Genomic DNA, 13,126 nt, shown 5'->3' on the forward strand with positions numbered 1-13,126 from the left:
CCCTCGAGGGAAGAGAGGGTGACATAACTTGTTTGACGTGGACGTTCCGAAAAGGGACGTTCCAGGTCTAACTAAGTTCCACATGCACTTCCTGTAAACACGGCACTGGGGGCGGGCGTGGCTTGGAGCCGAGCTCAAACCCGAGGCACCATGTATCCAGCCGGACCAGGAAAGCATAGCTGACATTTCTGTGCACGCTAGCTCTTAAAGGGACAGCAGCATAACAAACATATCTGTTTTAATGCTCATCAAACAACAAAAAACGAAGACAAAACACACTCACCACTCTTGACTGATCAACTTTAATAACTTTAATATATATTTCATTTATACTGTGAAGAATATGAAGTGTTTTACATTTGACTCCTTTATTCAGTTTCTGTACCTGATAACGTCTCGGTTACGTTTGTAACCTCGGTTCCCTGATGGAGGGAACGAGACGTGCCCTGTCAAATATTATGTGTACATGTTAAATGAGTGCTTACAATATAAAGTAATTGTGCTAATCCGTGTTGTATATGTAGTACAGCTGTAGGTTTCGTAACAACGTATAACAGTGTTACAGTTTTAATAATCCAACTCTTACCTAATAATGTGGTGGTTATTGTAAACTGTTGTCGTTCTACATGTCGTAGTATTATACAAACTGTATCCCTCTATCGTTTAGTCACGGTAGCACTTTGCTAACGTGTCTCACATTATGGTTTTGTCAAGTGTGCAAAGTTTAGCTGTGGTCACGATCCCCTTCAAACAAAACGGTTTGCTTGTCATTATTTTAAAAACGGACTACAGCACGATATCATTTTATTATGTAAAGGTGTGTGCATTATCTTTGGAAGCTCACGCTAGCTTTCTCAGTTACTCCTCTCTGTATAATCAAAGTAATGATAAACTTTTGGATAGAGCCATTGTTGTTCTCCCGCAGCTATGACGAAAAAATATCAATAGGAAACAATAGTCTGAATGGTTTATGAAGATAGATGGAGTACTTGTGATATGGTAATACTGATGCCATTTTTATACACTTACAGCGTCTTTGTTTACAAAAACCTTCCTGAGATAAGAACTGTGGTAATGGGCGTTTCGTTTCTGACACGCAGTGTATGAAGAAAGACCAATCACAACTGATTGGGCCAGTTGGCCAATCGGAGCACACTGGACTCGCAGTAGGGAGGAGCTTAGAGAAGCGGAAAATTTGAACAGCTTCGGAGGAATCATTTAGGGATCTTTGAGAAATGGATAGATACTAAATGCATATTTTAAGAAAATAGCACCGAGTTTTTTACCTTTGATACATTTGAACATGTTGTTGGGGACTCTAATACAACATTAGGACACTTACAAAAACCTTTAAACCTGCTCTTTAATGCACACCCCTTCACGTCGTGGCCGTTACACCTTGGGTGTGCATTAACTTTCGATAATTGAAAGGACCGGAGTCAATTATTCCGCTTATACAATGTTTTATCTCAAGACATTTGTATGGTATTTGTCCCGGAATGCACTTGCTGGTAGGACTAATTTCTTACGCATCTCATCTGAAGGCGTTGCTTGAGCCTGCATATGCAGTTTTCCGAGATTGAGAGGAAGACAGACAGTGCACATGCGTTTGCTTCACTGAGAGTGAAAAGACAAGTATCTATATTTGATTCGTTTTTGTCGCATTTAACACCCCTGTCATATAAGAAAAGTATTAAGAGAAAAAAGTGACACGGAGGTTTCTGCGCCAGCTGCGGTTCTCACAGTGGCATAGAAAGCTTCCTGCTGTGTGTTTTAAGTCCTGTTTACCCATTCCACAGACGAATTTAACATGTTGTTTTTGTTATTTTGTGCTTCGTGTTTTATCTTTAACCCGCTTATTGTGTCATGTAATTTGACGTTACCTTTGATATGTGCTTTAGTTTTTCGTCTGAACAGTCCTGTACAGTGCTCTCGCCATTGTTGTTCAAATGTTCATGCTGTCCATAAATATTAATAGTTATTTCTTCTCAGACAATGGAATTTGCCTGTCACTTTGTCTGTTGTTAGATACGTATTCACTGGTGGACAGTAGGCTACATTTAAGTTAAACTGGGCGCAGTGATATCCCAGCTAACACAGTACGTCCTGACAACGTCGCCAGTTCGTATTCATTTGGTCACCGTGACATTACTTTGTGACCACGTTCTGAGGACGTCTTGGCAACGTTCCATTTCTTAGAATTTTTGCTTACGTTCCAGAAATGTCCTAGCCTCGTCCTCAAATAACGTTGTGAATTAATCCCATGGAGAACGTTGTAGCGACGTGATGTACTGGTCTTCAGATGACCTGGACACTGGTCATTTTTGCATACGTTCCAGAAACGTCTGAGCCAAGTCCTCAAATAATGTTGTGAATTAATCCCGTTGAGAACGTTGTAGTGACGTGATGTACTCGTCTTCAGATGACCTGGACACTGGTCATTTGATTAATGAATCTGGTCATTTCTGTTTATTATGTTATTGTATGAAAACTGTATGATCAGAGTTAAATCTGTTATAATGTCAAGACGAATGCTATTAATCTGTCTTCTGACAGCTATTAAACTGGAGTTTAATTCGATACCACAATTACAACTATTTATTTTGTGTGCGCGCGTCTGATAGGTGCGTGCTCGTCTCCAGCATGCACGTACCTTCTTTGTTCTGCAAAGAGCCGCACGCTCTCATTAAACGTTAACGGTGATTTCTTTTTACCTCACTGCCTGATTTGACTTTAGCGGTTTATTAATATTCTTTCTTTACTTTATACCTTACAGATGTGAGAGTAAACAGATTTTAGTGATTTTTGATCGATTTGGCGCGTTTAACTGAATGGACCCTGATGTTTGTGAGTGTGACTAAAGAAGCTTTTGATTGTCGTTTCTAAAAACGGACAACCTGCTAAACTTATGTGATAAGACAAGAATATAATGTTAAGCCTAAACATAATGTTTACTTATCTCTGTCAATAAATATCTGCTTTAAATCCTCTATATTGTGTTGAAGTCTTTGATTGTTTATGTCATTTACTTCAGTATCTAAATAAAATATCTGATTGTGATGTACAGTGCTGTGTTGAGTTTTATTTATCGTTATACTGTGCTTTATACATATTTGAATAGAAAATTACTCCAATTATACATACAATTTAATCTTTAACGCACAGATTAAATCACAAATTAATTTAATCCTCCATGTGAGGGATGATAATTGATTAAATTAAATTAAAAGATTTTAACAACGTGACTGTTTGGTCATTAGGACATGCTCATCACGTCCCAGAAACGTTTTTTTGGTATGTCGCTCCGACGAATATGGTACCTCCCAGGTATGTCTTCAGGAGGTAATCACCATGTCCCAACAACGTCCAATGTTACGTCGTCAGGACGAATATGGGAATCACAAAGTTACGTCGCTGGAACGTTATTATGGTACGTCGTGGCAACGAATACGGTCCGGTCCAGGTACGTCGTCACAACCTAACTGTGTTAGCTGGGATGCAACTGTAATTCGGTCGACAAATCTGTAACTACTTCATAGGTGTGCGTTTAACTGGAAAAAAAACTGCACACCCGTCGAACGTTCGTCAGCCAATCAGAATGAAGCATTCAACATTTCAGTTCAGTTGTTTCATTTTGTTGTCAGTAGTTTTATTAATTATTAAAACAGACCACTAGGACTTTGCTTTAGCACCAGAACCTACAACACATTTTCTCTGTTACCAGACCTTTCTCGTTCATACATACTGTGGCTATCAGAATATAAAATAAATGGCCTAATAAAACAGATTGATTGATTAAATATTATTTCATAAAAAAAGTATTGTCCGAACCTCCGCCGCAAAGAAAATATAGAGACATCCATGTAAAGGCCTTTAAATCATTTAAGCGTGATTTGAAATATTACATTTACATTCCTGCATTTGGCAGATGCTTTTATCCAAAGCGACTTACATTGCATTATACTATACATCTTTTTCTAAGTATGTGCAATCCCTGGGATCAAACCCACGACCTTGCCGTTGTTAGCACCATGCTCTTACCACTGAGCCACAGGAAAGCTACAGGAAACCGTTGCTTTGACGCTTTCAGTGTAGATGGACTGCCTGTGATCCTTCACCTGCCACCCGCACCGGTGCGCCCACGATACGTCTCTCCGCCGGGGCGGGGGCGAAACACTCCAAGGCCAGACCTCCTTCGCGATCCAGCTTTTAGCTGTGGGACGTGGCACAACGCAACGCGACAGCGGTCCCGTCTGGTGTTTACAGTAACGGGCTAAAGGCTGCGTCAGTGAATCTCTGTCAGACAGCACAGCATCAGTATTACCCTCTCTTTCATGCTTGAATGAAATAAAAAACACAAGATTATGCCAGAATGCCCACTTTGTCTAGTATTTTCGCATGCACAGATTTCAACACGCTACATAAAATCGTAAATGAATGCAAAGAGTTGTGAAAATGGGAGAGGCGTCAGATCTGCGTAGAGTGGCAGCTCTTAAACCTGCTGCTGTGACTCCTGTCACTAATGTTTATCAAAGAACAAAAGAAAAGACAAATTCAATGTGCTTTGTAGCTATTTAATTTAGAATTTAGCCTTAAAGACTGTAAAGTGTTTGAGAACTTCATTCAATTTCTGTATATTTCCTACCTGTTAGACATGATAGCTCTCAATTATGCTGTTGAACGGCTATAATTAATGTTAAAATGAAGAAAAAATCCTCAATTTAATGGAGACATCAGTTGCAGTACTAATATCAGAATGTTGGCTTTCATTCATAAAATGATGTTGTTAAAGTAATCTGTTGTTTCTACATTAATTTTGAGATTAAACATGAAATTATTAGAATGTAAAAGTATATTTAAAACCATTACATTTATGTGCGATTCATCACAGAAAAAATGTGATTAATCAGATTATATTTTGATTGATTGACAGCACTAATTTAAACATTTATCTTCCAAACAGCCTTTCTCACAACATTTACACCAAATAAGCCCGTCAGGTGTTGCAGCAGCCTTAGAAATTAATGTCATTATTATGAATCCACACACACTGCTCCAATATCACTTTCAATGAGGTAGCTTGTTGAGATCACCAGACCTCTGTTTGTGTTCAAGCGCATAGAGCCCTGTTGAATTTCTTTAATGTTTCATTCATTTACAGTCGCTGTGTATTAATACCATACCTATCAACAATCCCGTTTTTGACACCCATCTCCTGCCACCCTCCCGTTTTGTTGTTTCGCCTGTGAAACTCCCGTATTTCAGTTATTTCTCCTTTGAAACTCCCGGAACGGCGGGAACCGGAACGTGTTCACGGAGTGGCTGTGTGGCTTGAGCCTCTGCCCATTTGCCCTCACAGGCTGATGCCCTTTGGTAGGTGAAATAGAACGGTAGCCGAAGTGGAGTAGAGAGGAATCACATCCCCGCCACGAAAAACTTTCTCTTATTACACCGTTAAAGGTCCACGTTTTCCATTTAACGCTCGCTCCTCACAGTCTGTGTCCGCTCACTGAAGACGACAGATGTTTTCATCGACAGTAGATGCAGTAGAGTCTACTAGCTGTTGTTGTTGTTACACTTTCTTTGCTTTTACAAAAAACGTGTTATGAAAAGTGTTGTGTTCTGCAGACAACTCTGAATAAAAACAGCTAATATAGAGTTTATTTCTAATATTTCCCGTTCTGTGACCAGAAGCGGTTCTTGTAAATAATATGCAAACACTGTTAAATCCATCCATGTAAATAAAAAATGAAAACATTCTGCTAACCAATAAACAAGGTTAAAACAACCGACCTACGGGATGTGTGAACGGACAAACTGCTCGTGCTTTTTCAAACCGCGTTTAGATATAAGTTATTTCATGTCTGACGTAGTTTCCCGGCTCTATTCTGCTTAAACACATGAACATATCTAGAGCTGCTCTGAGAGAATAACTTTTAGATATTAAGCATTTTAATAGAGAAAAACTGTCAAATACACACTGAAACTTCACTTCACTCACTACAACTTGTCAAAATAAAAGTTCTGTTTAACTCAAAGAGATTATAGCAGAAATATACTGTATTATGATTGTACAATATAATGTAATTTATGATTAATGAGTTATAAAGGCAACCTTAATATTATGATTAATCAAATAGTAATAATACAAAATGTTTAAACATTATTTTTAATGGAATATAATTTTGGCCATGTTTTAATTTAGTAAACCTCTTGTGCCCAAAACGTTTTAAAGGATTTATAATTTGTTAAAATTGTAGGCATTTATTTGATTGATCAGATATGATCATTTTAATAATATATTTGTATTATATAAAAAAAACATTGAATAAGGCTTTTGTTTAGAGGTAAAGCTTTATTTATTTTTTCAAAGGGGAGACTCTTAAGAATTGGTGTTAAGTTTGCTATAAAAGACATTTGTTTAAAACGCTTCTTTCTTTAAGGGTCATTGTAACTGATGTTAATATTAATAATTTCATGATACAGCGCAACGTGAAACCGTGATATTTTCTGAGAGGGTTATCATTCTCACAACCCTCGTCTGAATGTTACAGGCCTGAGATTAAAAAAAAATTACACGGCTCATTTGAATGCTTGATTCTGATTGGCCAGTCGCGACATTCCAACAACCGCTCAAAATTTATAACACCCTGTAACCCGGATGCTGCAAATCATTTTGAGAGGGGCAGTTTAATATTACACAAAAATGAATTATAAATATGTCTTTTAATAACATATATGATATTATATTTACAAATGATTAAACCAATTTGCATGTTCGTGACGTTTGAACGTCGTTTCTTACTTTAAAACCAGAAGGTCTGCATTCGGTAAAAATGAGCCAATTAAATATTTCAAATTCACATTTTATGTCCAGTTTTTTTCTCATGTGGCAAGTAGGTGTGTAATAAACGGGATAATGTACAAGCAGCCGGCTGTTATCGCCAGAGGTGGACGAAGTACACAACTTCCTTACTTGAGTGAAAGTACAGATACTACTGGTCAAATATTACTCCACTACAAGTAAAAGTTGTAAAGACAGATTCTTACTTGAGTAAAAGTACAGAAGTACGTGCTTTTAAACGTACTCAAGTATTAAAAGTAAATTTCCTTTATGTCAGTTGTGCATTGTTTTATTGTCGTATACCTTGTGCCTCTGAAGCACCCTACTGAATACACCGAGTAGCTCACAGAATCAGTGGTATTAAAGGAGTAGTTCACTTCAAAATTTGCCCCCATTGACTTTCCATAGTAGTTTTTATTCCTACTATGGAAAGTCAATGGGGGCAAATTTTGCAGTGAGCTACTCCTTTAAGAGCTTTATATGTTTAGCACATATATGTTTAGTTTAGATATAATCCTGTATGATCATTTAGCCTAATTATCCTCATTAGCCCCCTAGGCCTATATGTATTTATGAGCAGTGTTCTTTTATTTTGTATATTCCCTTTACCAGTTTTAGCAGCAATTTACCAGTAAGTAGTAAGGTTCTTGTAAATAGTAAAGTGTAGAAGCCATGTGTTTGTTGGACTTATTACCATAATTTAACTACAAACATAAACTATAGCTAGTATAATAATGAATATAATGAAACTATGGTATGTTTAGTTGCTGTGGTTTTACTAAAGATTATTAATTGGAGTATGGTTCCTATATTTAGAAAATGGTAAATTTGTGGATACTGTGGTTTTAATGCAAATACCATCCCTGCTGAAAAAAAACAATGAATTTTTTAATTAGAATGAGATTTTTAAATTAAATTCCTCTTTGTAGTGTGTTTTGGGTTTTATTCCAATAGGATTTACCATCCCATCAATAGAATCCATCACATACAAGTAGACAACAAGTATCCATAGTACAATTCCCATTATAACCATTAAATCCATTACATTTTATGTTGTATTTTGGGCAGGGTTCTATTGTTTTTATTTCAACAGGAATACTTCAACTATAGTTACTTCAGTAAAAACATCATTCATTTTCCAAATCGCTTTAAATGATATAGCAGCAGATCAGAAGTTAACACGCACGTGTAGCTCAAGGTGTATGTGATGCTTATTTACCGTTTAGCCGTTATGCCGATCATTTTCATGACAATGTTTCAACGATCTTTGACTGATCGTAACCCACAGATGATTACACCACACTTTAACATGTGCCTTTTTCCTCTTTTAATGTTCTATTTGCCTTTTCAGAGCGCTATCAACGATGTAGCAGCGCCTACGTTTACATTAGTTTAGCGGGGAAGATCCCAGAGTTGCCAGATTTGCGTTAAAAAAATCTGCCAAATGGCCATTCAAAGCTTGCCGGAAAACCGCGAGCTTAGAAAAACTGAAATACTTGGCAACAGTAAAAGGTCCTGGCAGATCGCAAGCCAGATAAATTGTGCACACAGGAAACCCCGCTGCATAGAAACCATTTTCTACTTTTGGACCTTTTTATAAATGTAGTGGAGTAAAAAGTATGATATTTGTCTTTCAAATGTAGTCAAGTTAAAGTACAAGTACTCAGAAAAAATAATACTCAAGTAAAGTACAGATACTCAAAAAGTGTACTTAAGTACAGTACTCAGGCAAATTTACTTCGTTACTGTCCACCTCTGGTTATCGCCAAATAAGTCCCTTCAGTGTGACACAAGACCGCCGCTTCGCATCCTGATCACACTGGCGGGGATAATTTCTGCCATAACAACCAGGTGCCTGTACATTATCCCTTACATAGCAAATTGTTTAGGCGATTCAGAGTCGACGCTTTATTTTGAGATACAATATCGTGATTTTTTTTCCGACAACTTTGCAGATCGTTAACATTGAAGAAAAGCTATGTTACACACTGCAATAATGATGATTTGAGGAAATCCTAGTAACTGGCTCTTTAAAATATCTTTGGTTTGTCACAGAAGAATGTTGGCATTGGGCATAGCATTTTTTTAACTGAACACGTTTGCTTACCTGACGATGTTAGGATGGTCGAATTGCTCGAGTCGTCTGAGCAGGGCTACCTCTCGAACCGTGGACAGAGGAAGTCCATCCTGATTGGTCTGCACTCTCACACTCTTCAAAGCCACAAACTGTCCGCTGTCTTTGTCTCGAGCTTTGTAAACCGTCCCGTGAGCGCCACCACCGATCTCAGCGACAGGCTCGTACTGCACCATGCTCTCCTGCGCCATGACCTGCACAAAACAAACACATTTCACTACACAACGGTGAAGACACTTTTCCAGGAGATGTGTTCTCTCTCAGTTCCTCCTAAATATTTCTGTGCGTTCCACATGCTGCCTTGCCTTCTTTAACGACACAAAGCCGTCTGATCAAAGGAGTGAGTGAGCTGTCGTGTTTACATCGCTTACAATCTATTTGAAATCATTCATTAAACTGAGTGGAAAAAGGAGGAAAACATCACTTTTTAAATCTGTAGTTCCATCTTGTGAACTCTTGTGTAGCTTTGTCTCCTGCATCACTTTACTTTCACTCAAATCAACATCAGAGTCATGTTGATTCAGTCAAGGTTTCTTTTGTAAAGATATTTGTGACTTTATCATAAAGTGGCTGCATGATTACTGTACTTGTGTACTGCGTAGGTCCCCTACATTGTACTCAAGGGTAAATAATACCGTGGTATCACAGTGCTCGTTCGGCAGAGACCGTGATGCTGTGTCTAACCTAACAAGTGCACATAACTGTAGGGTTGACATTTACAAACGATCAGTATCAGATTAAAGTGTTGAACACTGTGAAGAACACATGCCACTCATGTACAAATACAGAATAAAGATGTCACTTTCTTCACGTAAATAGTAAATAACGCCTCATCATTTCCGTTTAAGCTTATGACATATACATCGCGATTATTAATAAAGTAAACGCAAATTTATGAGAAACTCACCACGTTTCTTGTCGACTTGTAATGTTAGATCAACTAAAGCACGTGTCTCATGTCTCTCGTGCGCTGTTCGTTCTGTCTGACACACTTTACTCGTGTTGTCTATCGTTTAACTTTATTTAAAAAGTGTGCGTGCGAAACGTCCTGCTGTAGTGCGACGTGTCTGAACCCACTTCCTGTGTGTCTGATATCAGGGCGGAGCGACGATCAGACCCATGATGAGACCCCTCGCGCGTTTGACCAAATCCCATAAAAAAAAACTCCACACAATTCATTTTCAACTTCGATCTTCTTTATAATTTATTTCTTATTATGTGTTTGTTATACGTTTATGACGTGTAAACATAACCAATAAAAAACGAATATCAATTATTCAAATGTGGTGTAGGCATAAATGCAGAATACAATTTTAAATTAAGTGATTTTTGTGTGTTTTTTCAAGTAGATGAATTGGCCATATGATGTGATGCCACTGTGACTTATCTTTAAATTAATTCATTACCTTAACCTGCTAAACACTTTTTAAGAAATGTTTATAGTGTTTAGAAACAAATTATTAGCATTCCTTTGAGTTTCGATATGATCTCATATTTTTGTAGTTAATTGTCTTAAATGTACACAAAGTTATTTTTCCTGAAAATCACATACAACTACACATTTTGTAAAAATACCGTTCACTTAAGCATAATGTATCAGAGATTCATATTTCAGCCACAGAAATTAGATATATTTAATCTGTATAAAAAAGAAAAAGCAGAGTGCTACCGAGGTCTCTTCTTGTGTGATCAGCTGTGCTCCTTAGATGAGCAGAGATAAATGTAGTACTGAAAAAAATCAAGTGGTGCTCGCTGCAGAGCAAATGGGCAGACGTTAGACGTCCAACGAGGAGGAGCTACAGATCCAACGAGGAGGTACAGATCACATCCAGAGAGGAGGAGCTACGTAAGATTCACCTCAATGGGTCGTACTTTAATTTCCTCTCTTTAACTTTTGTCACGTTTTCATGACATTGTTTCTATGAGAAACAGTATGACTTACACTATCTGCACCCCTGCTTTCGTCCCCCCACCATATTAACGCTATTTGTGAATCATATAACATATATAATTCATTAATGTAAAAAAACCGCTGATATGGTTTTTGCTTTGCCCTTACAGGTGTGATAAAAAATAAATAAAATGATCACCTATTAGCTTGTCTCATCTCGTTTATTCCTTTTAAATGTAGACTCCACTTCAAAAAATAAAAACGGGGTGTCAATTTGAGTACAAATAGGTAACCTTGTTGTCGACGTAATTTCAAACAGCAGATAAATATAATGATTTACACGGGTTATTATTTCATAATGTTTAATGCACAACAATACTGAGGTGCAAATAGTATCTGCCACTATTTAGAAGTATCAATATAGCATCTAACTCCTATTTACAGTTAATCAAAAGAAAATACAGCTATTTTTGGTTAGTGTAAATAGCATATCGCTAAGAAATGCTTCCATATTCACTTAGTGTAAACAGAACCTACAGCTATTTAAACTTAGTGTAAATATCATCTGTCACTATTGCCAAATAAAAATGAATGCATGTACAACAGTATAGTTGTGAATATAATGTATAAGGAATATAATCTTGGATGGACTCATTACCTTTTGATTAAGACAATCACATGGATAAAGTGACCTTTTTCCCCATGAAACTTTAATTGGTCAAAAACAAGACATTTTACAACACCTAAAACTCTATGACAATACAAAACCATTTACAGAATTAACCCAGATCTACAGTACACCACCAGTTAGCTTTTTAAAGGTCAGGATTGTGCAGGCAAGACACACAAATATTTATTTTATCATATACATCCTGCATGAAAAACTCCATGTCCTGCATTTCTCAAAGGTGAAAAGGAAGGGAGCCTTGATTTTGTCCTGATCCATGCCACCATCATAGAAAATGGTGTCAATAAATAGGTCCCGCATTGTTATAGCCAACAAGGAATAATTTACATTTGCATTTATTAATTTGGCAGACGCTTTTATCCAAAGCGACTTACAAGTAGGAGAGCAGTACCGTTAGTTTACAAGGCCATTCTACTAGGATTAAAGCTGGAGTAAGCAAAGGAGAGAATGAACAACAAGATATATATATATTTTTTTCAGACAGACAGACAGACATTTATTGGTCAATGATCATCCTTGTTCATTCTTGTGACCTGTGGTAGGTGAACTTTCCCAGCAAAGTGGGTTCGGTACTCCTTCACCCAGTCACAGTGAGCAGAATCTGTTTCATCACAGCCGAGTCCTTTCTGCAAAAAGATAATAATATAGTCAAACAAATAAAGATAATGAATAATAATGTCAAGTGTTGCTCAAACACTTATGAAACAGGAAATGTAATTGCATAAACAAGTCAAACAATACATAAACATTCCCTGTACATACATGGATTCTCATAGCTGGGGTGATCTCCATGACGTCTGGCAAAGATGAGGTGACCTCCATAACGTTTAGATCCAGTTGGATCATTGGTTTGGTGACTGACTGTTGGCTTTACAGAAAAAGTGACAAAACAGTACACTTTATTATAGTGTGCATTATTTATTACAAATGACCTGTATACTGAGAAATGCACACAATGAATATTTGTTCATTCAAAGTATAGTTAGCAATATCATACCTTGCCAGAGGAAATGCCTGTAGTAACTGATGGCACCACCACCTCCTGATTCAACTCAACTTTATTTATAAAGCGCTTTTACAATTTTCATTGTTACAAAGCAGCTGTACATGAGACATATTGACTATAAGCAAAATAATTAAAGTTGTACCTGCAAAAACAAGAAAAGGTTGAAAACACAGAAGACAGACATACCCACATACAAAACACTCCACACACACAATATGCACACGTACTAACACACATAGACATAGAGACACACACACACACACGGATGCGCACGCACACACACACAACACACACACGTACATACACAGACAAGTACGCACACACACACACACACACACACACACACACACACACACACACACACACACGCTCAGTGAGAGCACACATTTAGGATAAAGGAGAGAGAAGCACAGGTCAAATATAACAGACTATAAATTCCTATATGCAATATTAATTAAGTAAAACTTTAAAATTCTAAAGCAGCCCCCCGGTCAGGCAGATAGTGCAAAAACAGTATGCAAACGGTGGCGAGGAACCCAAAACTCTAATCGAGAAAAAAAACC

The 13,126-nt window shown here is 37.4% G+C and overlaps 1 protein-coding gene and 1 long non-coding RNA gene across 2 annotated transcripts in view; both read right to left on the reverse strand.

Annotated features, from left to right (window-relative positions):
* cdk4 (cyclin dependent kinase 4) overlaps nucleotides 1-10,048 on the reverse strand; it is a 55,572-nt gene extending 45,524 nt beyond the window's left edge. Inside the window, exons 1-2 of the mRNA XM_057361942.1 lie at nucleotides 9,886-10,048; nucleotides 8,952-9,172 (exon numbers count right to left, since the gene is read on the reverse strand). Coding sequence (XP_057217925.1) covers nucleotides 8,952-9,169 — 218 coding nt within the window. The 5' untranslated portion in view covers nucleotides 9,170-9,172; nucleotides 9,886-10,048. The remainder of the gene's footprint in view (nucleotides 1-8,951; nucleotides 9,173-9,885) is intronic.
* Nucleotides 10,049-11,678: 1,630 nt separating this feature from the next.
* Nucleotides 11,679-12,877, reverse strand: LOC130571601 (uncharacterized). Its single transcript, XR_008965105.1, has 3 exons — nucleotides 12,555-12,877; nucleotides 12,320-12,425; nucleotides 11,679-12,183 (listed from the first exon to the last, which is right to left on the reverse strand). It is a non-coding gene; the product is annotated as an uncharacterized LOC130571601 (long non-coding RNA).
* Nucleotides 12,878-13,126: the final 249 nt, after the last annotated feature.

This window comes from Triplophysa rosa, linkage group LG20, assembly GCF_024868665.1.
Source record: "Triplophysa rosa linkage group LG20, Trosa_1v2, whole genome shotgun sequence".
In the NCBI taxonomy this organism is placed as follows: Eukaryota; Metazoa; Chordata; class Actinopteri; order Cypriniformes; family Nemacheilidae; genus Triplophysa; species Triplophysa rosa.